We start from the raw sequence: 26,285 nt of genomic DNA on the forward strand, positions 1-26,285 counted from the left end.
ACAATAAGATTTGTATTTACTTATTTTATCTTTGGATAGTATTTTAGAAATTTAGAAACAGATTTTTGCTTTATCAGCTCTACACAGGTAAAACAACCTGAATTCCATCTACACAGGAGAGTTTTGATCTTATGTTTTTTGCATCTTTAGTATGTATGAGTCATCGTGTATACATGTTTTATGAGGGTGGTAGGGGGGGGTCATATGTAGATGAACACCATAAAATTAAAATTGCGTTCCTAGTATTTCTATCTGCTCTTTGCGACCCATCCAGGCTGCACACATGCATTGCCGAAAAGCTTCCCGTTAGACTGCACAGTGTCAATCCCGTCCTAGTTATAACACAGACACCCCTCAGCAAGTAAAAGACGGACGTGCGCACACACTGACACACACACACACACACAAAGTGAGGCAGAGAGGCAGGCGGCCGGAGCATCGCAGACAAAGGACAAACCGAGGCAGAGACGGGCTGGGAGACTGCTGAAGCACGGATAAACAGGAGGGAAGACGGAGCGAGAGTAACAAAGAGGTGGCTTCTGCGTCTCCCGCTGAGAGAGAGAAACATGTTTACCATTCAGATGAGAGCAGGGAGGCAGCCAGAGATCTGCAGTGAGAAACCAACAAGCCTTCCTGAATGGTAAGCAAACTGAGACTATGTGGACTGCCTGTGTGTGTGTGTGTGTGTTTGCATTTGCGAGCAGTGTGGCTGCATGAGAGAATATGTTTGGGCTATTAATAACCCCACAGTAGATCCATAATTTCCCATTCATTATCTCTCGGATGTTGTGCCTCTCTGCCGGTGTTCCCATGGCGTTCCCCTCTTTGCCATCTCTGCATCTGAACAAATGGGGCAACTGTTGAAGTTTCTGTCTTCAAATGAACATTGAAAAACAAATACAAATTGTGCTGATTGAAAGCAGGCTTGTAACAGATAAGCAGTCGATGCCCTGACAGCTGGGTTTTGTGTCAGATCCTCATACGTGACATCTTCTCACTCTCCTCTCAAAGTCAAAACATTGCGTTAGCGCCACAGGAAATAACGCATGTTGGACTGTTAATTCTAAACGAAGGTGACGCCTGACAACATGAACATGTCTTTATAAAATTACACTACTCACAGACGTACACAACATCCACACAAGCGTACATTCGCATGTTACAGCTATACTCCATTTACTATTCTTGTAGTACGTTAAATTCTTATACATTCTGGCATTGTTCAGTAAATCTTTTATATCTATCCTGGCGGATATCCAGTCGGATTTTATAACAATTTCCCTAATGCAGAGTAATTAGATCTCACCAAACTGAAGCAAAACTTACAAGCTGGTTTTTGGCCTAAAAATGTACTTTTCACCATCGTCCATACACACGTGCTGCCAGATCACTCGTGACAAAAATTAGTTGGAACATATATTTATGTCTTACATTTTAGGATTAAATCAGAAAAAAACAGCAAGCTCTGAAACATCAAAACAAACAAAGCAACGTTTTTTCTTATCTGAGACATCGTCTCTATTATTGCTTTTGTGTCTTTCTTTGACGGAGATGCTTACTGATAATGGATGCTTGTGTTTGTTTGTTTGTCTTCGTCCCAGAGGGCATTCTTACCTCCTCCAGACCCAGACATTGTAGACGGACTCAATCTGCATTCACACACTGGACACAATCCCAGACATGACGGAATTTTTACAAGGTCATTGCGCGCCATCAATTGTACGCTTTTAGAATACAACAACACACACACACACACACACACACACACTCTCCTACACCTGTACGCGTGAAGTCATTTACTCCTATGTTGGTTACAAGCCAGTACACGGGCGGATCGGGACTTGTACAGGGAGGAATCCCACTCGGTTTTATGATAAATAAAGAAATAAACACACACTGTCACGTTGAAACTGGGCAGGTTATTGTATCCTAGCAACAGAGAAAGACATCGACCGTTCAATCGGTTCCTGTCCAGCGCTGTAGCAGTCGAAGCCAAACCTCCCTCTGCTCCCTGCGGCGGCTGGAGCGCTCATCTCTGCTACACTTCACACCTCTTTTGTTTTCATCTCTGTCCAACATTCAGAATCCTTCTCCACTCAAACGGTGAAGAATCGGCAGCTAACAGACTTTTGACAAAGAGGTAATATGCATATCTATTTTGATCCCATGTTAACAAAATCTAACACTGTTTTTTTTTCAACAGATCCGCACTGTTCTGATGGGACCCGATTCACGGGACAAATTCTAATTACAAGCAGCACCCGATGTTTAATTTCTTCTGGAGAATGCTGTGCTGAGCACGGGCACCGTGCAGCCGGTCTGTTTGGTTACAAGTCTTGAAAGCTTTGGTACAGAATTCCACTCACAATGCACACGCCAGCCTCCATGGTGACGGGGATCGTCTTTGCCCCTTTGGGGTTGGTCCTCGTCTTCACCGCCGCCATCACCCCTCAGTGGCGAGAGGGACAGGCGCGACTGGGCGCATCGGGCCCGGGGACACCACTTCGCCCGGGGGTGAAAGGTCAGGGTAAGGGCCTGAGGTCCGGGTCGGCGGGGGCGCTGCTGCTACTGCGCTCTGACGGACTTTGGGAGAGCTGCCTGCAAGTGGAGAACTCGGAGCTGAAGCAGTGCTGGCCTGTGGCGGGGCCGTATCGGAGAGACCCCAGGGTTCGCCTGGCACAGGGTTTCATCCTGACCTCGTTGTTCCTGTGCGGCACCGGCATTATGCTGGCGTGCATCGGCGTCCGGTGCTGGACAGACACCCCTCTGAGAGGCCTGGCGGCCACGGGGGGGCTCCTGGTGGTGATTGCCGGGCTGCTGAGCCTGACTGCACTCTCGGTGTACACGCACAACCTTCCGAGACTGGGGATGGCAGACCCGAGCAAGGCGATCAAAAACACCAGGTTCCCCCACCTCAGCCTGCATCCTGCCGGCTCGCTCTACTTCGGATGGCTGGGTTCGTGTCTGCAGGTGCTGGGAGGCAGCGCGCTGCTGTTCAGCTTCAAACGCCCCAGATACCCAAAGTGCCCGTCGTGCCCGAAGCTACGCGCTTGCCCCGCGTGTCGTTCGTGTCCCGAGATCTCCAGCAACAGGCCAGACAACGATGTGTATGAGGTCAGCTGTTAGAATGTAGAACTCACACTAAAAAAAGTACTTTCAAGGTACAATTCAGCATCTCTCATGTGGATGTCCGATCAGTGTTGATGGTAAGTGTGGCCAATTGGAGCTATAAATTCCGTGCTTACATTGACTTCCATTCATTTCCTGGAGACTTATTCTAATCCTTACTCTAACTTCAACCTGGACCTAATTTACCCAAACCTTTAACATCATCCCCTTCTTAGATCTCCTCTGCCCTTTGGGAGGCCATTTTGGCTTTTTACACTAGAAGCATAAAGATCAAAGTTCTGTTTTTAAACAGCACTTCGTGTATATGGATGCAGAAAGAAACAATGGATTTTGCGAGAACAAATGTAGGTTTCTCGGTTAATAGCACAAGCCGAGAACTTTAGTGCTCCATTTGCAATCAGCATGGATTGGACACCGCTTTGAGTGGTGGGAAAACTAGAAAAGCGCTATACAAGTACAGTACATTTAACATCCACATAAAACAATATGAGAAGAGAATAAGAGAAGATCTGGATAGACACTAAAGTCCCACTCAACCCATCAGCTGATTAATCTGCCAGTGAATTCAGAAATGACTGCAAACCACAGGACGTTACTACTTCTTGTTTAATGGATTTGTCGGGTATGAGACTAATGCTTGTACAGCAATTAGATGTTGACGTAGACGAGCCTTTGGTTGGCTGTAAAATCAAAAGGAATCAAAGAGTAAATGGATTGAAGAGAGAGGTTCGTTATGGTTGAATAAAAGTCCAAGTTCCTGCTGCCTTTAACTACGACACGTAGCAAAACATGACCGTCGTATCGCTTTGTGCTGCCTTTTGCATCGGAGCCATCCATGCCTTTGTACTGTTCACTGTTTCTGTGGCCGAGAAAAACTGTGAAATACTTGTGATAAATATATAAGTTGCTTAGATAATGTTATGGCTTTGAATAAGAACATTGGACGAGCTTGTGTTAGATCCGGTTATAGATCACAATCATTAAATCGGATTTCGTATCCTTGTTTCTTGCTAATGTGGTTTTGTGGTTCGGAGAGAACAATCTTTAATTATTTTTTAATTGATGTGCTGTTATTATTGTCTCAATTCAGTCGCTGCAGGAAATTAAAAAGACCAGTTCTAGAGGTAATATAAGTGTGAGAGCATTACAAATCATCCACCAATTTTTCAGCCTACTGGCAAATATTCATCCAATAAATAATATTCCTGACGTGATAATCAGAATAGAGACGTAAAGTGTTAGAGGAGTGTGCCAAAGGTGTTGTTTGTTTGTGTTAACTCATCACAGTGTTGTAATCTGCATTAAATAAAGCATTTCAGCAATCTATCTGTCACGGTTTGGCTTCGCTTCCTGTTTTAGTTTGAAGTTTCATGTCTCTTGTGGTCCTGGGTTAACTTCACTTCCTGCCTTGTCTTGTGATTGCGTGATTGTCTCCACCTGTGTCCAATCACCTGCACCTCCCTTGTGTATTTAAGCCCTGTGTGCCTGTTGTCCCCTGTCGCGTCATTGTCTAAATGTCCCTCGTTGTTGGAGCACGTTTTGGTTTGGTTAAAAATAAAGAGCACTTGGATTGAAAACTCTGCGCTTGAGTCCTCCCTGCATCCTGCTCCAGCTGCATTCGTGACAGAATGACGCGACGCCCGTCAGCGCCCGTTCCTCCGCCGAGACGCCCGTCAGCGCCCGTCAGCGCCCGTCAGCGCCCGTTCCTGCGTCGAGACGCCCGTCAGCGCCCGTCCCGGCCCCGAGACGCCCGTCAGCGCCCGTTCCTGCCCCGAGAACCCCGTCAGCGCCCGTTCCTGCCCCGAGAACCCCGTCAGCGCCCGTTCCTGCCCCGAGAACCCCGTCAGCGCCCGTTCCTGCCCCGAGAACCACGCCCCCGGTCCCGGCCCCGCGGCGCCTGACCATGACCCCCCCTTCCCACCCTCTGGGGACCGTCTGGAATCCGGTCCTTGGAGGGGGATTGGGGTCAGGGCTCAGCCCGGTGATCCTCGCCACGACGACGCCGCAGCCGCACAGCTCGGCGCCCCCCGCCATGACGACGCCGGAGCCGCACAGCTCGGCGCCCCCCGCCACGACGACGCCGGAGCCGCACCGCCCGGCGCCCCCCGCCACGACGACGCCGGAGCCGCACCGCCCGGCGCCCCCCGCCACGACGCCGGAGCCGCACCGCCCGGCGCCCCCCGCCACGACGACGCCGGAGCCGCACCGCCCGGCGCCCCCCGAGACCCTGAAGCCCGGTCGCCGTAGCGGCCGGCCCCCCGAGACCCTGAAGCCCGGTCGACGTAGCGGCCGCCCCCCCGAGACCCTGAAGTCTGGGCGCCGTGGCATCCCGGCCGGAGGGACCCGACACCGTGCCGCCGACCCTTGGGGTCCCCTGGGCGGCCGGGGGTTGTTGGGTTCCCCGCCCTCCCTCCCTTGTCTGTTTTTCTAGGTTCCACCCTCCTTTAGGATCGTCTGGAATCCGGTCCTTAAGGGGGGGGTTCTGTCACGGTTTCGCTTCGCTTCCTGTTTTAGTTTGAAGTTTCATGTCTCTTGTGGTCCTGGGTTAACTTCACTTCCTGCCTTGTCTTGTGATTGCGTGATTGTCTCCACCTGTGTCCAATCACCTGCACCTCCCTTGTGTATTTAAGCCCTGTGTGCCTGTTGTCCCCTGTCGCGTCATTGTCTAAATGTCCCTCGTTGTTGGAGCACGTTTTGGTTTGGTTAAAAATAAAGAGCACTTGGATTGAAAACTCTGCGCTTGAGTCCTCCCTGCATCCTGCTCCAGCTGCATTCGTGACAGTATCCCTGTGTGCTGCAGCCTAGTGCTATTGTTATTTTGGCATCGAGAGGAAAGTCAGATTAAGGAATTTTTCAAGGGAAAATAGCTTTAATAAATATCCCGTTTTCACACAAAGGTGAGGTCCCACTCTCAGTGGACAAGGTCACTTCAGTGAATCAGCAGAAAGAGCCAAACCAAAGCCTAGTGAAAAGTTATTTTGGTCAGCAGCGAACAACGTCATTCAGTGACATTCATGACAGTGGGAGAAACATCTGGTTATTTTTGAATTTTGTTCCCGACGTCAGTCAGTAACATCCAATGCTGGAGGAAACAAAAGACAGTACCTTTAGGCACTTGGTGGAATGAAAATTAAAATGGAGTCACTGATACAATCAGATGTAATTTGCCAGGAAACAATTTGCTTCTTTAGTAAATATCTTTGAATTGAAAGTAGGTTTCTTACCAATACACACGAGTCAGTGCTGAAACACTAGTTGTTCATTGCATTCAGATAACCACTCAAAATAAAAATACAAACATGCCAATAATGTGATATCTGCTTTATGTGGTTTTTCAGTCTTAAACAGGGACTTCACAACGTATGTTTGTGGTCATCACCCTACCTTTTTATTAAGCTGATCAATATTGCAATGAACAGACATCTCCGCCATTGAGGATGTGTTCACTTATTTTGATGCGTTCGTGTGCAAAATATTTTAAATGTTTGCCTTTTAATTAAGGCGACGTTAATAATCAAACACATCCAGGATTTATAGTAACTATTTACACATCACATTACACAAGGCATGACTTACATTAACACTCTCAAGAGAAGCTCTATTTGCTGTCATTAGAAGAAGCAGACTTAGAATATCATAAATACTTACTGAACTGGGATTTACACTTGGCATATTGTTCTTTTCTCTGTTGTAGACTAGTCCTATTTGGTTGTCTAGTCCTAAATCTGCACTCAATGCTTGTCACACACTGATCCTAATGTCGACAGGGGACTCAGTGAATTGAAGCTCTGTCCACTGGTTGCATGAAAAAAGTCTTCCATTTCACCGATTCCAGTAAAAGTGAAAAAAGCCACTTTTTCGTGACGTGGCTTTTTCAGCGTCAGATGTAGAAGTAGTTCTCCGCGGGCTCCCCGCTCTCCAGCATTTCAGCCAGCTGTTTGTTTATCGAGTCCTGCAGCGATCCCAGAGAGAGTTCCATCTCTGGACTATCGCTCGGTGAACCCTGAGGGATCTCCAGGAGGACGTCAGACGGCTCTGCGTCCACCAACTGCTCCCCGTCGCTGAGGCTCAGCCTGTATGCGCCTTCGGGTGTTTCCTTGACGACAGTTTCCAGGGCAACCGCCTCCGTGGGAGGGTCCTGCAAGGCCGCGCCGTCCGCTTCTTTGGAGGCCTTGGGTGCGTACATTCTGTCGATTTCCTGAACTACCTCCTCGTTCTGCTCCTTCCACTGGCGGTACGTCAAAGCGGAGAGATTAGAGTCCTCTAGAAGCTTGTTGATCTGCTGCAACTCCAGCTCTTTGGCCTGCAGCGTGAAAAAAGGGTCATGTCAGTGAGAAGGCTTTTGTTTGTTCAGATATGACACTTCCCGATTAGGAGTGTCAGAGAACAAAAACAACTTGTTGTTCAAGTCAATTATTCATATTAGTTTATATCTATTTCCGTCAATAGAATAGACATCCCAATCCACACAGTCTGAGTGATTCCTAACTGGCCCGACTGCTAAAGTCGGCAGTGTGTTTAACCTAAATGACATAAGGTGTAACCAGAGCCACGAGCTGCAGGACTTTCTCCCTCACCTTCAGGGTGCTCTGCAGGGTTCGGAGCGTGTGCACCTTCTCGTTGATGACGGGGTTCTTGTTGCGTCGGATGAACGATTTCCTGAAGTGGTCGTGTGTGAATGGCTGCTCCTGGCCGATCAGAGAGACTCCTCCTTCCTTAATGTTGTTTAGCATCATGCCCATCTCATCCACTGGTCCTCCTTCTTACAGGGAAGAAGACAAAAAGGAAAAAATCATTTTAATTACTTTTTTTTTTTTTAAAGCAGTGGGGTTTGGTTGAATTAACTTGTCGAGAGTTGATTGGGGTAAATATCCGGCGGGTAAAGTCAGGGAAACAACACGTCAAGATGAAAACCCGTTTACCTCTCACATATTTGATGTTATATCATAAACTTCTATCAGGGGGATACAGTCTTCACAGATTAAAGTAATGAATCATCGAGAGAGAAATTTAGAAAATCAGCAAAGACCTAAGGCAGAGTTACAAGTCAACGCTTACCTGATCCTTTGCTGCCCCCTGTCACAAGACTGGATAATGACACGTTGGTCTTCCCCTTGGGGCGAGGCAGCGTGTGGGACTGCACTTTCTGAGGCACATAATGAAAGAGGAAAGGATCTCAAGGGAGCTCTAACGTTGTGTGTTGTGTGTTTATGTGCAAACCTCTCACGGAACCGACCTTGTATCTTCTGCGGGATGAGGGCGACGTCTCGCTTTCTGATTCAGTCTCACTGTAACATTCTTTGAGATAAAGGTGTTGAATTAAAGATTTCCCCCGTAACACATCATACCACAGTTAATAAAAAATATTTGGCGTACAGATAACTCAAATCACTTAACAAACTGTTAACCATAGCAACAGTTATTCTGCTTCTGGCTGTATTGCCCGTTAACTCTTTTTCTGCCTTTTGTAGCTGATGATGGCCACAGTATGACTGAGGTTAGCAGATGTTAAACAATGAATGAGGAGATTACATTGGTTGGGGCACGGGGACACCTTGTTTACTACCGAATACATAAAAACATTAAATGCATAACTTATAGTTTAAGTTTGAATATAAGGAGGTAGTTTGCCTACCTTCTTCACTATCTGGGCCTGTGTTGAACTTCTTGTGTTTCTGTATGGCTGTGATAAGACAGTTAATCCACCTTGTGAAAGAAAGATAAAGACACATATATATGATTCCCCTTTCAGTTATTGTTGATTCTAATTACTCCTTATTCATAATTTTTGATCTTGGTTCTTGTACTATATCTGTTTGCACTTTGTGACTATAATCTTGTGAATTTCCCCGCTGTCAGACTAATAAAGGATTATGTAATCTGAAATTCCTATTCATTTAACCAGCACAAGAACAGGATCCTGAACAATAAACTGTAGAGGGCAGTGCAGACCAGCACCTGTTAGAGTATGATTTAGCACCTTTAACTGGAAAAAGAATGAATTACATTTTATCTGGTCTACCATTATATGCATTCCTAAGATAATCATTTATTTAGGAAATGTGGCACTGAAGGCTAAACCTACATTATTAAACCCATCATTTGTTTAGTTTGGGGCAAAACAGAAAGAATGCAGGCAGGCCGAGGCCTTACTTCTTCATAAATGCATAGTCTTACTTGCTCATGTCGGTGACATTATCAGCTGCAAAGAAGAAGTTGTGGAATCGCTGGTGGCACATTTTAAATACGCTTTTAGGGAGAGAGAACAAAGAGAGATGGAGGAACAAAAGGTGAAGGTTCTGGTTACAGTGAAATGAAAACACACAAGTTATTTATACCATAAATTCAGATTCAGACATGTTTTACTCTGACAATACAGTTGAATCCAAAAGACTAAATTTAAATAAAACATTGTTGCATCACATATAGTATGCCATTCAGTAGGCCAAGATGGATCATCCCCTGTAAAGCTTCAGATTCAAACTAACCAATTAAACAAACTGTAGATCCTCACATGTTGTGTGATCCAGCATTAAGTTCATACTTACTATTTTCTCTTGTGCTCTCCAGCACTCTCTATGTTGTAGCTGGCTATTTTGACAAAACCCTCTGCCTTCTCATCCTGTAAAGAATGCCATATATAAGGAAACAATTCAATGAAGTTGTACATACGACTGGCAGAAAAGGGGGAATACAATCTATTCGGTTAACTAAGCCACACTACAATACAGTAACTAAAACAATACTACTATAATAACCTTTGAGGCTGTGTGGCACTGCCTCATTTATTTGGTTCTAGAGAGATTAACGACTCTCATGGTTTTATTCCCACCTGTTGGCTGGTGTACCAATAAAGGGAGGGCCCCTTGAGGACAAACCAGAAGCGCTGCCACTTCTGGGCGATGAAGTGGCCCTCCTTCCTCTTCTTCCACAGCCAGCCGTCGCATTCGGGCTGATCCAGCTCGCGGCAGGACACACGGCGCCGGCTCATGGCGGTCGAAATTCCTGGGAGGATGAAAAGATGGGAATAAGAAGAAGAAGAAGAGCAAAGATCACCAAAAACATTTTCCTTTCCAAATCCTTAACTGTCCTCTGTTTTCATGACGGGACATTTGGGAAATTTGCAAGCAGAATTATTTGTTTTATTGTTTATTATTTCATTGTTTACCTTTTGTAGAACTCTTCTTTGTTTCCTTATTGGTCTGAAAAGATAAGACGATAGTTTTACTGATTGTGTGTAAACTGTGCTCATTCAAATGTAGATTCAAAAAACATCAACATTTGGCTGTAAAAAGTTGTTTCTCCTCCTCACCGTGTGTCCCACCATTTCAGGGCAGGAACTGATGCTGGTGGTTTCGTGGTCGAGTCCCTGAGGTGAAGGACTTCTCAATGAGCCAAATGTAAAGGGAGAAGGACTTCTGGGTGACGGGGACCGGTCTCGTCTTAGTCCCGGGGAGAGCCTTGAGCTTTCCAAGCTCTGTAACCTCGCTGGGAACATGCACGCGTGTCAGTGTTCATTCATAGCATGTGTGTTGACAGAGAAGTCACGGTATGATGATGATTTAAAACACCATCCTAACTCACATTGAATTTGTGTCAGCAGTCAGTGATCTACTTTTAATACTTTAATACTTTCAAACAAACAACATCCCTGTATCTATGCAACACATCTCGTTGGTGGGCACGGTAGAAGTGCCAGTAAATCCGCTGCTTGGAAACTGCTTTTCCATTTTTATGTCATCTCCTTTAAACGATGTCACACTTTGAAATCCTTTTAGAGTTAGCAGAAAATGCAAAGAAAACATCACCAATCACAGTCTACGCTGCACACAGTAAGATCTGTTATGTCTACTTCAAATGGCTTTGCTGCTGCACAAGCAATTGAGGAATTTTAAATGATAACATTCCGATAGTGTATGATGGATTTCGTTCTTTACATTAGATATCAAGTTTTGATATATTTTAAGGCCTGAAGTCATTCTTTCACATTTCTCAAATCAAAATCCAGATGCTCTCCCGTCGAAGGCGTCGCTTACCTGATGCTGGCGTTGGGGACAGCCCCCCCTGTTGGCTGTGATATGAAGTGCGAGTCGTTCTGCCCACCACTTCCCGGTCTGAAAAGAACTCTGTTTCGTCGTGTCCCATAGGCTGCTGGTGCACCTCTGGCCCGTATACGGCTTTCCTGCAGTGAGAAAAACACGTTGGAACCGATCACAACACCGACCGGAAAAAACTCACCAAACGGCGCATTCCGCTGCTTTCAAAAGAGACGCCTGGCAAGTGAAAATGACCCGTGTTGACGTTTAAAGAGGTGAATTATCACAGTGGTCTGAAGTTTCTTTCCTAAAACTGGATGTGACAGAGATATTTACAACCTTAATGCACCATCCCCGCCTACTCCCTCCATTTGTCTGAGCACGCCTGCAACCCATCAGCTCACACTGTCTGCTTTTGCTTCTCCATCACTCTTTTTCCTCCCTTCTACCATTTTTCTCTATCACACTCCCCCCTTGTTGGAGTCTTTCTTCATCTCTCCGAACCTCGACCATTTATTTCTCGTGTTTTTTCTTGACTCATCAGCTTCCCTCGTTTTCAGTCAGTGGGTTGTTGAAGTTGGACTTCATGGCGCTAGCAGGGTGAACTCATCGCAAACAGCCCGGGTCCTGGCAGATTAACGAGGTCGAAAGGGTTTGTGGGAAGACCTGCCCTATCGAGTAAATCTTTGGCTGTAAAGTGAGGAAACCTGCCCAGAGATGCAGAGTAATTACACCTTTGAACTGACCTTCTTTTCATCAGTCATGTTACAAAAATGCAAACAATTTTTCGTTCAAGCCTGAATGTACGTAACGTTACAAAAGCATTTCAGGTAGCATGTTCAATTATGGTGCTTTACAATTAAAGTTAGTGTACATGCTAAATGCATTTCGTTACTAAGCATTTTATATTTAAAATTTATTACATCAGTGGTAGCCAAAATAGAGGCCAATAGCGCCCGCTCGCCCACAAGGAGCCACAGACTAGTCTGCTGGAACCTTTTAAAAATAGCACAATTTAACAGCACCTGCTTGATCGAAGCGCTTTTTTTTCCAGAGGCCAGCTGCATTACAAGCTCAGAGGGCTATTTTGGGCGAAACGTCCAACTTTGGGTAAGCTCTGCACGCACAAGTGTCACCCTGGACCCAGTTATACAATCACGTTGGATTAGAGGCGGGTTTAATACATCAGGGTAGCGAGATTAGATTAAAGGGGCATTTGGCATGAAAGCTCATTTATGCTCTGAAAAAAAAGGAATATTCTAATCAAGTATTCCCCACAATGAGCTGATCCACCTAGATGTATTAAAACAAATAGGTAATTAAGAGAGCGCATCCTCACCTAAAAGACAGGGTCCTAACCGACGCTGCTACCCTCTCAAATATGGAGTGCCTCGGATTCTCCTCGTCCTCTTCCTCCTCCGACCTCTCTTCTTCCTCCGTCTAAAAAGAAATCAGCAGTAATACAAGAGGGAGTGTGCGTGCGGTTATGGGTTACACAGGGGTAAGGAGGCGGATTTCAATAGCAGCTTTCTCCTCAGGTCTCCATCCACTCACTCTGTAGCAACAACACACACACACACACAGTAGGCTAGAGTGTTGCTTAGCGAAGGGCATGGAGGAAGGGCAATAAGGAGCTGATTCCAATCTACTTGTGTTTTCTCCCCCTACGGCTGCATTGATATCTGAGATTAACATGGCAGTCACAAGGGGGGGTGAGGGGGGGGGTGTGCTCGTCTCACACTTAGTTTGTAATTCAGTGTGTAGTTCAGTGAAGAACAACAGTCGTCATAGTGACCGCTACGAGTGAGTGTTTATGGAAACGGATCCCGAGGAAAGCTGTAGGTTGCCTTGACATAAACTGTGTAAGCAATCAAGCTTTTGGTGTTTCCTCCTCGGGCGTAATTATCCAGAACAAGAACTAGAACGTTCAAACGGTGTGTGTGACAATTTACGGTAGCTATCGACGTGGGGTTTCTTCTAATAACGTTTAAAGCCCACGGGTTTCCGAAGCAAAGTAGGAGTTACGAGACGACTGTCAGACCTGACAAATGTGTGAGTCTGTGTGTGTCTCAGCATGAGTCACTGTGCACACAAGATGTATAGAGATAATGTGCATATTTTCCTAATCTTCTGTCAAAATGGGGCCGTGGAGATATTGCGTGTGACACATGGATGATGTAATGATTCAAACGGTTGATTCAATATCCAGATATGATGAAGTGGATCAAGCGAGCTGTTCTCAGGAAACTCCTTTTAAATACAGAAACCTTCTTACAAACAAGGCATCTTTAAATTAATATTGGATTATCTATGTTCATGGATGTCTAGCCTTTTTTAAGACACCTCATCAGAGACTAAAGTGTTGATTAATGGGGAAATGTACGACCATCATCCTCTGAGGAAAATTCATGTATCAAAACCAAAGTTTCTGGGTTGTACTACAAATGAAAACGGTTTTCTTGTGTAAATCAGAAAGGGAAATAGAGTGTATGGAGTGATGAGGAAAGCGGACGAGTACTTCTATGATCCCTGACCTGTGTGGAGGAGAGGCGGACTGTGTTTCTGCGCCGCTCTGACCCAGGAATCTTCTTCAGGACCAGAGTCACTCCGCTGGGATTCTCCCGAAGCTTCTTCACAAGATTAGCTCTGCTCCAGCCCACCTGGTGCAGCCAAACAGAGGATTATTCCACTTTGAAGGTTATTGTTTGGGACACAGAGACCCTTTAAAGGGCCGGTGAACGTACAGACGATTGTCCCGAGACTGAGAGGACCACACAAACACAGTGCAAGGGGGGCTCTGCCACATGGACGCAGGGTCGTCTAGACATACTGTTTGTAATGAAACAACTCACCACTATCTGGTCGTTCACTTGAATCACTTCATCACCAGTTAAGATTTTCAAGAAGGCCTCCGATGAAGGCTGAAAGCAGAGAGACGAACCGAAGTTTGGACATGCAGTATAACATTTCAAAAGGGGGATTTCCACTTCCTCCAGAGCTCAGAGTGCGAGACCGGAGCCACTGAGTCATAGTTTATATGTTATCTGTTTTACTGCGGCAGGTCAGAAAACTTTTTAACTGGTTTTGCAATGAAACATTGAGTTGTGTCAACGGGGAAAGAGGAGAGAGAGACTGACCTCAACAGCGGTTCCAGTCACAAAGTGGTTACTGGAGCCAGTAGATGATATTTCAATACCCTAAGAAAGAGGGAGAAACAAATATATAATAAGACATAAGATAAGACAGGATGATAAATACAAAATGTCAGCCCTTAGTTGTATGTTGTTAGCTCATTGTCATCGGCAATGGAGTCTGTGGAGATATTGATGTTGCAGCCGGTAATTAACCCTCAGCCGGCTTTTATTGACTGATTGTTTGGAGTCATAATTGCCGTGGGGACAAGAGCCAACGAATCCCACCCCGGAAAGCCCAGATGAGATAATCAATAAGTAGCAATAGAAACCTGAAGGTAGGAACTGGAAGTGGAAAGAAATATTTTCCTCATAAATTAAGCTTTTGAGATTTACTGGCTCTAGCTTGACACATTATTATTTATTTTTGACTGAAATACAAATAAATTTAGCGAAAATTAATGATCTAAATTTCTTTAGTTAACCGTTAGTTTCAGTCATTTGGAGGAAAGACTGCTTTACCTCTGATGTGCGCCAATCAATTTGTATCGGTAGCAACCAAGAGACACGCGCAAATAAAAAAACAAAAGGTTTGCCTAACAACTGCAGCATCCGAGGTGATGAAGAGGGGCTAGAAAATCCGCCTTTGAGACACAGTGGAGATGATTAGGAAGGCCACTCAAGCAAGTGAGTGAGCACATAGAGACTGGATTGCAATTATTATTAATATGTGATCATTTCCCAAATGGTCTGAGTATACAAAGGAGAAGGAAATTTAAAAAAAAAGTATATAACAGTTAAAGAAGGTACAGTATGTATAATTGTTGCACCATTTGTAGCGACTGAAGAATGAAGGAGAAAATAAGAGAAGGTAGTTTTTTAGAGAATAATAAGAATAGAACTGTGTATATGGAGAACCTTGAGGGAATTTGAAGAGGTGGTGAGTTACAGCAAATGATGATGGGAAACCGCAGGCAGTGATGAAAGTAGAAAAAGAATACTGAAAAGGATAGTTAGACGAAATAAGACACAGTTATAGGTGTTAATTTAAAGTAAACCGGTGAAGCAATAAAATGGTGAGTTGATTTTTAAAATTATAGTAATATGGAGATGCTGTGTAGATAAGATGACTAAAAACAAAACATCCTGGAATGACCAGTGAAGCAAAGCAAAAGCAGAAAGTATTAAAACATAACGTTACTTAATGTTTGGCTGTTGGTCCCAACTCTGAGATAACAATATGCCTTTCCTTGGTTGTACATTTAACGACAGAGAGTTATAAAGAGTAAGTAGGTCTTACCAGCTGATCGCCGGGTGCCACGGGCACCAGGTCCACGCTCTCGAGCTGAGCGGTGCGGGTAAGAAGCCCCTCAGGACTGGAACTCAGGATCTCATCGCAAACCGACACCAACTGACGGCACTAAAGCATAAAACAAACCACCATTTCTTAACAAAAATATTCTATTTATTCATTAACCCCCCCCCAAAAAATAAATAAGCTTCAATGCCTTTAGCAGTGTGGGAAGAGATGTACGTTTACTTACTACGGATATGATGTCCTTTTCCTTTTCATAGACAGTGGTGTCGTGCTGAATGAGAGAAACAAAACAACATGAGTTCCATCCCAACAATGTACCAAAATGAAACCACAGCGCTCTCTATCATGCTGTAATTGATTTGTGGAAATGGGACAATCTGACTCAAAACTCATGTCCTATTTCCTCTTCACAGCGTGAGTCAGGAAGGAAAAAGGTCAAAGGCATCCGAGGCAAGAGAGACATCGCTCCAGGCTGGACTGAATGATATTGAGAAAAACATCTAATCTCATATTGTAATCTTTACTAAATATCTGTACCAAAATTCCCCCGAAATAGCAAAATATTTAGATTTTGATAAATTGTGCAGTCCAACATTTAACGGTATTTATATCTGGCTTATATGCTTAACAGTGCTTGAGTATAAATGAAAAAGGAAAAAACTAAAAATAACATATTCAATAACATTTGCATTTAGAGCGAGTGCAAAATCAATGTTGTGGAGTATATTGTCTACTTAACCCAAAAGCGCAAACCAATCCCCCCAAAGCACCGGCGTGTGCACACGTTAAGCGTCACAGTTACTAGAAGCAGCACAATTGAACTGTTTTACCAGCATTGGGACAGAATAGACAAACGTCACAAACTGTCGCTGCCTACGCCAGCTTGCAGCACTTGATGATGTGACGAGTTACACGGAGGGCTGTAAAGGGAGATTATGGCCCGTTGAATTGTAACCAGGGATCAACAGAGAGCACGGCTTGGTTTCTGGGCCGATTAAAGACTGTGACACACGGCTGCAGGGAGCGGTGCGACTGTGACACCGTGTGTCATGACGTTGTTCCGTTGGATGGTTGAGAGATGTGGGACACATCGATTTACACCCCCACACAACTAAAGGAAACACCTAAAGCTGCTCACATCCTTTCTCGAGCTGTGTTGGGGTCACACTGGATTAAAGCCACAGTAACTTAGTCAACTAATTAGCTAGCTAGTAAGTTAGTGCTTTATTTACAGCAGATGTTTGGTTATTTTGATCAATCCATGTAAAAAGTAATAACTTTTCATATTTTGATTTGGTTTAATGCAACAAAATTCAGTTTAAAGTAGGTTTGACTGTAATCTGTCTTAATAGTTTTTTGTTTAAAGACACCGTGATTTAATTGGGTTTAAAATAAATCCTTGTTGTTGCACAACCCAGAGTTTATTTTAGCCACTAAGTGGAGTTTGTACCACAGCCTACCACAGGAAAACAGATCTCAAGACGAGGCCTGAAGCCAAGCTATTTACAGGCTGTGCTATGTCACTCTAATACTGTGAGCTAAATGCTAACACCGCTATGCTAACATGCTGTTCTTTTGTGTGTGTTGATATAGTTGTTGACACATTGAACCGACTATTTCAAAGTCAGAGGATCAATAGTGCGTCAAGTCAGAGGCCTTCTTTCTATTGGGGACAATTAGTGTCTTTAGAATATATTGTGGCACATTTCAAATCATTTACAAATTAGGGAAATTAAAATAAATGTTGTCTGAGCGCAGTAAAGAAAGTCGAGACTTCAGCGATAAGTAGGACGCACGATGGAACCCTATGACGTGGTCAGGTCTTTTTTTAGGGGGGGACACTACAGTGGAAATTGTGGTATTATTAGTTGGGTTTTGAATCTTGTTGCCACCTCTAACCACACACCATCCTCCCTGCTTTCACTTCATTAGTAACACTTTCCTTCTTTCCAGCATCTCACTATGGCTTTTTACGCATGAGCTGAAAATACAGGAACATCCACACCTCGGCTTTCGGTTGCATTCGGAGACTTCCTGACAACCGTAAAACCTGTTCTGCATTTCTTTTTAACAGGAAACGACACACTTATGTATGTGCGAAGGGCGAAAGGTACACTTCTGCCCTGAAACATAATGTGTGCAACCACATATTCAGACATCATCTGATTTGATTCAAGCTATTTCACAAAAGTGCGAAAAAACATCTAAGAGTTTGAAAAAAACAAAAACATTAGATATTGATATAGATGTTGATAAATGGTAGAGTCCTAAAGCGCATTTGCGATTGCCATTTCTGTGCACACACACATGGGGATGAAGCATATGATGGTTGTACATTCAGGTCACCGTGTTTCGTTGCGGAGGCACGGACACAAAAGCAGACGAAGGGAGATCGATTTGTGAGATGAGGAAATGCAGGTCCGACATTTTTACTCCTTAAAAGCTCACGCCCCCTTTTAGTCATGGCTCTTGACCAAAATACTTGAAAACCCTTTGCGTAAGTTTTCTATGGAACGCCTTAGGTTTTACAATACGAGACGTATGAACTGACATCACACTGTTGAGTTAATAAAGAGATGGACCTCTTTTAAGAAGGGGGGTCAAAGTTTGCTATTCAACCCCACGCGGCTCGCGGATGCGCCCAGCAAAGCACGCTACTTACATCTCAGAATTCCTGCAGTGCCCTCGAGGAAAAAAACAATAACTTTATTAATGAACCTCCTCGAGCCGCTCCGTGCCCAAACAACAGCGCAAGACTTCATACCACAGTCCAACATTCAGAATTGACCTTTTATTCCAATTCGTCGTAGTTACACTAGTTACATATTAGCCACGGCTTTACTGCAGACCGTCCATAAAAAACATGCAGAATGTGCTGCTCCCAGATAAATTGATCACGCCAGAAATTCAGAGTAAACATGTCCACCAGAAACATGCATCTGCCTCATGAGAAGAAGGGCTGTTTGTTGCGATGCGTTGTGACGGCTCGATCAGGCGGTGAGCTTCTCACAAGTGTTCTGTGCCTGAACGTTGTTCTCTTACTACGAGTTGTCTAGGAAACAAAGAAAAGCCGTATGTGGGTGTAACACATACAGCTGGCACGACAAGATTGCAGGCAGGCATGAATGGACGCTCGTACACAACGGCTCTCATAGACAACTGAAGCCAATTGAACCGGTTTCCTGACTTTCTTTTATAAGATCAAAAGGCAAGTCCGTCATCTTCTGTCTGTCTCAGCGGGTTGTTTACATTCTCCCACTTGCCCCGGTGGATATTTTCTATTTGACACCAAGTCCTGCAACCCCAACTCAACTTACTATAAAAAGACTGGTTAGATATCTGTTTCACCTACTCCTTATCTTCCCAACCAAATATTACTTCACTGTCCATGTTCTCCTCCTTGGCTTTCACCACATCTCCCGGCGCTGGCTTTATTTTTTATCAGCACCATGAACAATAAGTTGTAGTCATTCGTTTCGGGCAGCTGCTCACGTAGGGTGAGGCCCTTTTCTTAATTAGTACGAGTTCATTTTTGGTTCACTCTCTTTTGAGCAACAAGGTTGGTGACAACAGAGAGAGGTTGATCATTGCATATTGATCAACAATAGAGGCAGTTTTAGGTTGTTGATTTCTTTTTGTTCAAAGAAAAGTATTACACAACCAGCATGTGTTCTTTTCAAAGATTTACCCCTAGTAGCTCCTAGTTATTCAAGTGTAAGTTATATATTAAAGGACTTGTAATTATACTCTCAGGTGACGGTTGTTTCGCAACATAAACATTTTCCTCTTTCCCTCTTTTTTTTGGAATCACTGTTGAACTCACATACCTTTGTGAAATGCTTCAGAATCCCTTTCTGCTCTCAAATCCAAGTTCCCAGTCCCGAGGACTCTGTGTCCCTCTTTCCTGGACTTCGCCTGCTGCCCGGCTGGTTCAAAGCAGACTGAGCGTGCGTGAAACTCTGACTTGACAACTCTACCGTGAGATCCCAAAAAACACCAGCTGACTAGTGACCTTGATTGGCCTCGGGGTGCTAGAACAGACACATACACACAGGAAATAAGAGTCCTTTCTTCGGCATTAAGGATGCGGTGTAGCTTCTGCGGAAGCAGTTGCCAAGAAAAAGACGTCAGGGAGTGACATCAGCTATTTAAGGGGGGGGGGGGGGTGTTTTCACTGGTTGCATAAATAAGTCGGATCGATTGTAAGTCTATAAAAAAATTACCCCAATTCTAACTTTTATAGTTTGTTTTTTTACCTCAGTAAAAATTGTAATAACTGTATGTTCTCAATCGCTAGTTTTAGGTCTTCTTCAATAGAACATGATGTTTTGTGGTTAATTGTGGTCAATTTTAGTGTAAAATATACTGTAAAACATGGTATTCTTTAAGGTAGGGCTACTTTATGATTGACAGGTTGCTACCATGATGTTACCTGGTTCTGGGAGTCGTCCAAGTTTGGGTCTCTGAACTTTAACACTTTCACATCCAATCCGAGTCTACAAGCTCAATAAATCTTTCACAGTATGTTTTCAGTTGACTAATATGTCAATCTCGAGGCTTCAAAACGGCAGTCCACAAATTGATGGGTGACAGTCCCCAAGTCATTTTCCCATCTCTACAAATAGTTGAGAGAGCTTTCAGCTTTTAGCCCCCCTTTCAAGGTTATTTTTTAACAAATAACCAAACAGCTTCTGCCAAACCACTGGATAAAATGCTTTTGGTATAAGACCACTTGTTAATGCATTTTAATTATTTCCTTTAAAATACACAGACAAAAGGTGCGCACAAAAGTTCAAAAACAGGAATTGAGCAACAATGGCCAGACAACACCAAACAATGATCAACTTCTGTGAGGGACCAACTGAAAAGGCGGTGAGGGTTTTAACTTGCTAATAACTTACTAAGTGTCAAGATGACAATAAATGAACAGAACAGCCAGCAAGCCCACATCTAATTCACCTCCCAGTCACCGAAACATCCAATCCGAGTCAACAAGCTCAATAAATCTCTGAAACCAATACTTCCTCCTTTCTCCACTGGTCCATAGGAATAATGTTACTGATACTCTCCACACTGAGACGCATCTGACATTCATCACGTGCTAAATCTGTAGTATGTGTAGTTTAGTTGTCAAGTTGTATTTGAATGACCCCATTATTAACAACCCAAATAATGAATACGATTCCTTGAACTCCCGATAACAAAAAAGCTGAAAATACACAGCCTACATGTAAACAGTGGTGTTTACATGTAGGCTGTCGCTTGAGTCATTTTAAGTAATGCAAGAGCAGCGAAGGAATTTTCCAATCCTGCAGGTGAGAACTGTACCTGTTGTGCCGGGCGGGCGTCCAAAGCCTGCTATAGAGGTCTAATTATAAACTAAATACCGAGCCTTTCCTCCGCAGCTCCTCTGCACCTCCGATTCCTCCCTACATCGCTTTAACTGTCTCCCGTTTTGTAGCTCTATCTTCTTTTTGCCTTCATCTCCGATCACCAGAGCGTCCTTTCAGAGTCAATAGAGTCCTTTTGCCCCGTTGCTCTGACTTCATTCAGCCACATGCACTCCCCCAGGAGTCAGAAGTCATTTAACAGTCGGTGCAATCCGTCTTTCAGTCTCCTCCCTCTTTCTCTGCCTTCCCCTTTGCGTGCTGTTGAGCCCTTTCGTCCCACCCTCCCTCCCTCCCTCCCTCCCTGGGCACTACAACACATCCAGGCCTGTCTATTTTACTACATAGTAAAAACTGGTCACCCTCTTTACATTCAGTTATGATTATTACTTCTTCTCCCATTTGGTTCACACATGTCACACTACCATGAAGGAGTAGACTAACCAAATCCAGCTCTTCTCCTTGGCAAACCTGAGCTTCTTCAAGGTACAGCCGCCTCCAAATATGCCAGGAATGTAAAGATAAAGAATTCATTACCCAGGCTGAACCGAGGATCAGGGAGTCTATTTGTGCTTGTTTTTGACTTTCAGGGAGTCGATTAGTAAAAAAATAAATCACCCAACAGGTTGTAGTTCCTCTTTGGAGGTTTAGTGTGCATAACAACACCCCCTAGAAACATGGCTACCAATGTGTGGTTCCTCTTAATGTGAAAAAAACCCTCAAGTTTTCGGGAACACATGTGAACACTTGATGGGAAGATTACAAGAGCATACATGGAATCACAAGTCAATCGAGAGTGCATCTAAATACTCAGCCATAAAGGGACCAACCTTGTGGACAATGTCTCCAAGCGCTTTGCAATTGTTGAATATGTTCTTGGTGTTGGTGTAACCACTGTGCTGGGAAAACTGATACCTGGAAAGACAGGGATTGTTATTTCAAGTAAGTTTGGATACAGACTGGTAGGATTTCACTTTCAAGTCACACACAGAGAAAATTCAAAAGATCAAACAGGAGGGTGGGGGGTGAAATATCAGGGAATGGGTATCATGTTTCCTAACAAGGGACAACCTGTAAGACACCAAAACATCCCCATATAAAGGCTTCATCTCTAAAGTGATTCATCCCGAAGCCAATCCTTATTACATGAAACCCGCGGCAAGAGAAACTTCATTTTCTGAGTGGAAAAAAATATTTGAGTACTGTATATATTACGGTTAGATAACACCCCTCTTTACAAACCTGTTGAGCAGAGAGAAGAGCCCTTTGGCCGAGGTGATGAGCTCCACCACCATCTGCAGAACGGCAGCAGGCAGCCGGCGGGATCCGCGTCCATCGTAGGAGTTGAGGCGCCAGCGGCCCTGGATGCCCTTCTGGAGGCTTTGGGACACGGCGCGCAACTTCTCCGTCAAACTGTGTAGGTTCTCACTACCTAGGCCATACGTCTGGAGAGCACACACAAAACCACTTGATGAAGGTGTATTCCAAATACTACCAAAGTGTTATGCCAAATGTCAGGTGTTTGATGCGTTGTGAAACCTCTTTCAAAATGTCAAAAAGCCATGAACGTTAGCGTTACGAACAGTATAGATACCCTTTCATCACATTGTGGATTTTTTAGTTCAATATCTCAAATATTTAGTTAGAATATTTCTCAGTATTCATACCCAGTCAAATGAACTAAAGTCATAATTACAAACTGCAGCAAAAAGGGATAAAATAAACAGAACTGAAGTCCATCATCAAACTTTTCGGCTCAGGCGGGGGAGAGACGTGACTCTTCACAGCGGCTGAAGAAGAAGCAAAGTATTGTCGTGATGCACTTATTGGCGTTCAAGAGGTTTGGACCCGTCATGCTTTGTTGGTGCACATCAAAAATCCTCCATTATCAAGTGTCCATCCATTATTCATGTCCTCGCTGATATTGTAATTGATAATTATGTAACGGTGTACTTGAATGTGTTTGGTCTGCTCCATGTGAGCATGTGATGGTTGTTATGAATGAGCTCAGTGTTATGTCTTCATGAAGCATCAGGACAGAGAAGAAGAGAAGCAAACACACACACACATATACACTCTGTACTCCATATTGAATGACGTCAATCTGTGTGTATGGGTTCTAATCTTTCCTAATATTAAACCATTTCATTTATGTGATGGTTTTCTCACAGCAATGCCTTATTCACATACTTATTCATAAGGACTGTGGCTTAAACTGTTGAGAATTATTTCTATCTGCACAACAGTAACTTAAACAATTAAATTCCCTGCCCAATGAGTCCCTCCCGGGACACACAGACACCCCCACACGCTCCAACAACACTATCTAAGTGTCCTGAAGCTCAACATTGGTTAAGGAGTCCAATTAATTAGGCCGAAGAAATAAGGGGATAGAGAATCCAAGCCAGTGGGAGGGTTTAAGCTGACAACCAAATTTTCCTGGAATTTGCATATATATCAAATGTATTCTGCTTCGGTTGCATTGAAGCCCTCCTTTGATTTTAGCAAACACTTTAGGTAACTATTTACTATGTTAATGCTTTACTAAGAGGGTTTTTTATGTGAAAGCAAAGTAGATGCAGTCAACTCAAACCTGCTGCAGGTGGCTATAAGCTCTGAGTGTGAAGCAGTGTTGTGTATTGCTGCCTGGAATCGCAAAAGGTTGTCGGACAACTGCTGGTTGCACAGTGCAAAGAAGAGCAGGGTCTAACAGCTGATGGTGATGCTAGAAAAAACACACCTTTGCACTCTAATATTAGAACGTATAAGATTTAAGAGCAAGAGAAGAGGAGGACTGCTCAGCAAATATCCAGTGCACAACAACACACACAGCAGGGCACCTTGGCTACACACAGCGCTGCTATGGACACATACTGTACACAAACATGTTTCCGCTCAGCCCCTCACCAGAGAGCAGAGTTTCTCCACAGCATCCAGGATGAGCTCCTGGTGCCCGATCTTATGTACTCCCAACTTGTCCAGGTCTTCACAGGTCAGCTGGAGGAGATCCATACCCGACAAGCGCCACTCAGAGATCGCGTACTGAGTCAGGGGGGCATCCAGACCTGGCAGCGGGACACCAAAAGGGCATAAACACTCTAGGCTTTAGCGACACAGGGTGCACAGGCCTAAATGGCATCCCACACATAGTCATGAAGTCACGTGCATGTGCAGGTACGGGCATGCAGAGGGAACATGGACTAACAAAAGCAGAATACCAGGATTCAAAAAGAATTCTGCTCCCCATATTATCAGGTTTGAAAACAGTGAAGATGTGACTTACAGAATTAGTTAGTAGTAAAAGTTTGATATAATATTTGATGATGTTTTCATTGATGGCGTCATAATATGAATATCATTTCTCTTTAATGTGCACGCATTTGAGAAAAATCAAATGTTCTCTCAGGTAATAGCTGGTGGTTGAAGGAGTCGTCAAAATATTTTTATATTATTATTATTATAATATTCTTTTTTAATTAAAATAATCCTTGTATCGTGCTAATCCTAAAAGGTATCAAAAGTCAAAAGTACTGATAGTGCAGAATGGCCCTTCAATCAGTCATTAAATTCAACCCTTATTATTGATGTATTACTACGTGGTGCTTTAATGTCGTATTAGATCCAAGTAGAACTAATAACAACCATTTCATAATATTGTTGGACACACTCATTTGTAACCTGTTATTATTTCATGCACTTCACATGTGTTTTGCAAGAACAATCTTAACAGGTTGTTATAGATGTTCAATAAATGTAGTGGATAGTACAATATTTCGAGTAAGAGTTTACAATGCAGCCTCTGCACATAAACAGGCGCGATCCAGAAGACACGAAGACAACGTGTCCTGTCTAGAAGTTCCTTCCTGAGATGTTGGAACCGATCAGAACAACACGTCCGTGGCTTTTCTCTCTCCCTCTCTCTCTCCCTCTCTCTCTCACACACACACACACACGCACACGCACGCACAGGCCACTTCCTTATTACACCTCCACCTTTTACTTCCAAGAGGATTTGCGTGACGCCTCTATTTCCGACTCGAACCGCCCGTGCCAAAGTGGCCGTGAGGCGATCAACGCGTCGGAAGAAGAAAAAAAAAAAAAAAAAACAGAACAAGCCCGCGATATGTTCCTCACCTCGGAGCCACTCGCCGACTCTCTCCTCGCTCCACGACGTGATAGGCTCCATGCTCGGAAGCCTGCTGCAGTCGCTGGTTCAGATCCAAGCCGTCCTGGCTGACTTCTACCTCAATGGGCTGCTCGAGCAAACAAAAGTTGATCCTGATTTGGAATCGGACGATGACGAATGGCACTCCTTCTCGCAGGTACAGGTAAGAGCCCCCCCTCGCTGTCAGCCAATGGTGGAGCTTCCCGGCTCCGGCATGGAGGATCCCTCCCTTCTACCCTCCTCCCTCCTCCTTCCTCCTTACCTGGAGGAATAGAAAGGTGTTGCAGCTTTAAAGGCCTTACAGGTATACCCTCATGGTTTAATGGTGGTTACACTTCTACCTGTACGGTACAATGTAATTCAATGCAATAACCCTGTAACAACGATACCACTGTCCCCATCAACTCTAAGACCATTCTCAATGACTAATATTTATTGATGGAAAAATAAAGGTACACTACAAAACTTTTATTTATCAGTTTCTGATGCACCTTTTCAGTTTTGTTTAAAGTGCATGTCATGTCAAAAGACTTAGAGGGATAAATAACTATTCCCCTGAACAGCAGATGTAATCCTCTTTTCCAAGTGTGGTTGGCTGGTCTCCTCAGACCTTTCCTGGAAATGTTTACTCTTTATCCTTTGAACTGTGTTGACTTCTGGGCTCCAAAACATATGTATATACCCTGCGCTAACTTGATCCATATTGTATGAATGTCCTATGTTTTTAAAGGAAGAGAACATTCCAGCTTGATTAATTATTTAACGTGTTAATGAATATATCAAAAGCATTTTACCGGGGGAATTTTTCATTAATAATTCATGCATAACACAGTCTTTAAAGAAAGAACTATTAAGATCTAATATTGTTTTTTGTGTGGTTATTCAGTTAGGTAATGGTTTCTTGGGGGCCAAGCTGTTTGCTAAAGGCATTGTTATGTATTCTTCATAAGCATGACAGCGTAATGCAGGCTTTCGGGTTCAAAACTCTTACTTAAAGTTGAATAATCACCTCCATAGAAGTCAGTATTACGCCTTTACTCTTAAAGGATATGGGTAAAGCAGAGTTTGTTCAATTTGTGCTCATCAAATTGAGTCAGGAACTGCTGGGAATTCAGTGAA

General features: G+C 43.9%; 2 protein-coding genes across 5 annotated transcripts; one reads left to right on the plus strand and one right to left on the minus strand.

The window, feature by feature from the left end:
- The first annotated feature begins 256 nt into the window (after positions 1-256).
- cldn23l (claudin 23-like) lies at positions 257-4,455 on the plus strand. 3 transcript variants are annotated; one of them, XM_062557414.1, is made up of 2 exons: positions 257-640; positions 1,602-4,455. In XM_062557414.1, exon 2 carries the CDS (start codon positions 2,368-2,370, stop codon positions 3,124-3,126), a length of 759 nt encoding a protein of 252 aa, XP_062413398.1. In that variant the 5' UTR covers positions 257-640; positions 1,602-2,367; the 3' UTR covers positions 3,127-4,455. The 3 variants fall into 3 exon arrangements, with proteins under 3 accessions (XP_062413398.1, XP_037341766.1, XP_062413399.1); XM_037485869.2 differs by having other exon boundaries at positions 259-640; positions 2,204-4,455; XM_062557415.1 differs by lacking the exon at positions 257-640 and having other exon boundaries at positions 649-2,140; positions 2,204-4,455.
- Positions 4,456-5,924: 1,469 nt separating this feature from the next.
- cnksr1 (connector enhancer of kinase suppressor of Ras 1) lies at positions 5,925-25,312 on the minus strand. 2 transcript variants are annotated; one of them, XM_037485864.2, is made up of 21 exons: positions 25,136-25,312; positions 23,909-24,066; positions 22,244-22,446; positions 21,832-21,916; positions 15,841-15,885; positions 15,597-15,716; positions 14,303-14,362; positions 14,018-14,086; positions 13,700-13,825; positions 12,505-12,605; positions 11,166-11,311; positions 10,442-10,617; positions 10,298-10,331; positions 9,962-10,134; positions 9,678-9,751; positions 9,307-9,378; positions 8,765-8,835; positions 8,366-8,427; positions 8,188-8,275; positions 7,707-7,888; positions 5,925-7,432 (listed from the first exon to the last, which is right to left on the minus strand). In XM_037485864.2, exons 1-21 carry the CDS (start codon positions 25,185-25,187, stop codon positions 7,010-7,012), a joined length of 2,520 nt encoding a protein of 839 aa, XP_037341761.2. In that variant the 5' UTR covers positions 25,188-25,312; the 3' UTR covers positions 5,925-7,009. The 2 variants fall into 2 exon arrangements, with proteins under 2 accessions (XP_037341761.2, XP_037341760.2); XM_037485863.2 differs by having other exon boundaries at positions 5,926-7,432; positions 7,707-7,891; positions 25,136-25,310.
- Positions 25,313-26,285: the final 973 nt, after the last annotated feature.

The sequence above is a fragment of the Pungitius pungitius genome, chromosome 14 (genome assembly GCF_949316345.1).
Source record: "Pungitius pungitius chromosome 14, fPunPun2.1, whole genome shotgun sequence".
Taxonomy (NCBI): Eukaryota; Metazoa; Chordata; class Actinopteri; order Perciformes; family Gasterosteidae; genus Pungitius; species Pungitius pungitius.

Bases quoted from the DNA above. Each gene is read 5' to 3' on its own strand.
- cldn23l (XM_062557414.1), top strand. From the start codon at position 2,368: ATGCACACGCCAGCCTCCATGGTGACGGGGATCGTCTTTGCCCCTTTG.
- cnksr1 (XM_037485863.2), bottom strand. From the start codon at position 25,187: ATGGAGCCTATCACGTCGTGGAGCGAGGAGAGAGTCGGCGAGTGGCTC. The intron at 22,447-23,908 runs GTGAGGGGCTGA...TGTGCTCTCCAG, and splicing joins TGGAGAAACTCTGCTCTCTG to ACGTATGGCCTAGGTAGTGA. The intron at 9,379-9,677 runs GTAAGTATGAAC...TCTCCCTAAAAG, and splicing joins GGAGAGCACAAGAGAAAATA to CGTATTTAAAATGTGCCACC.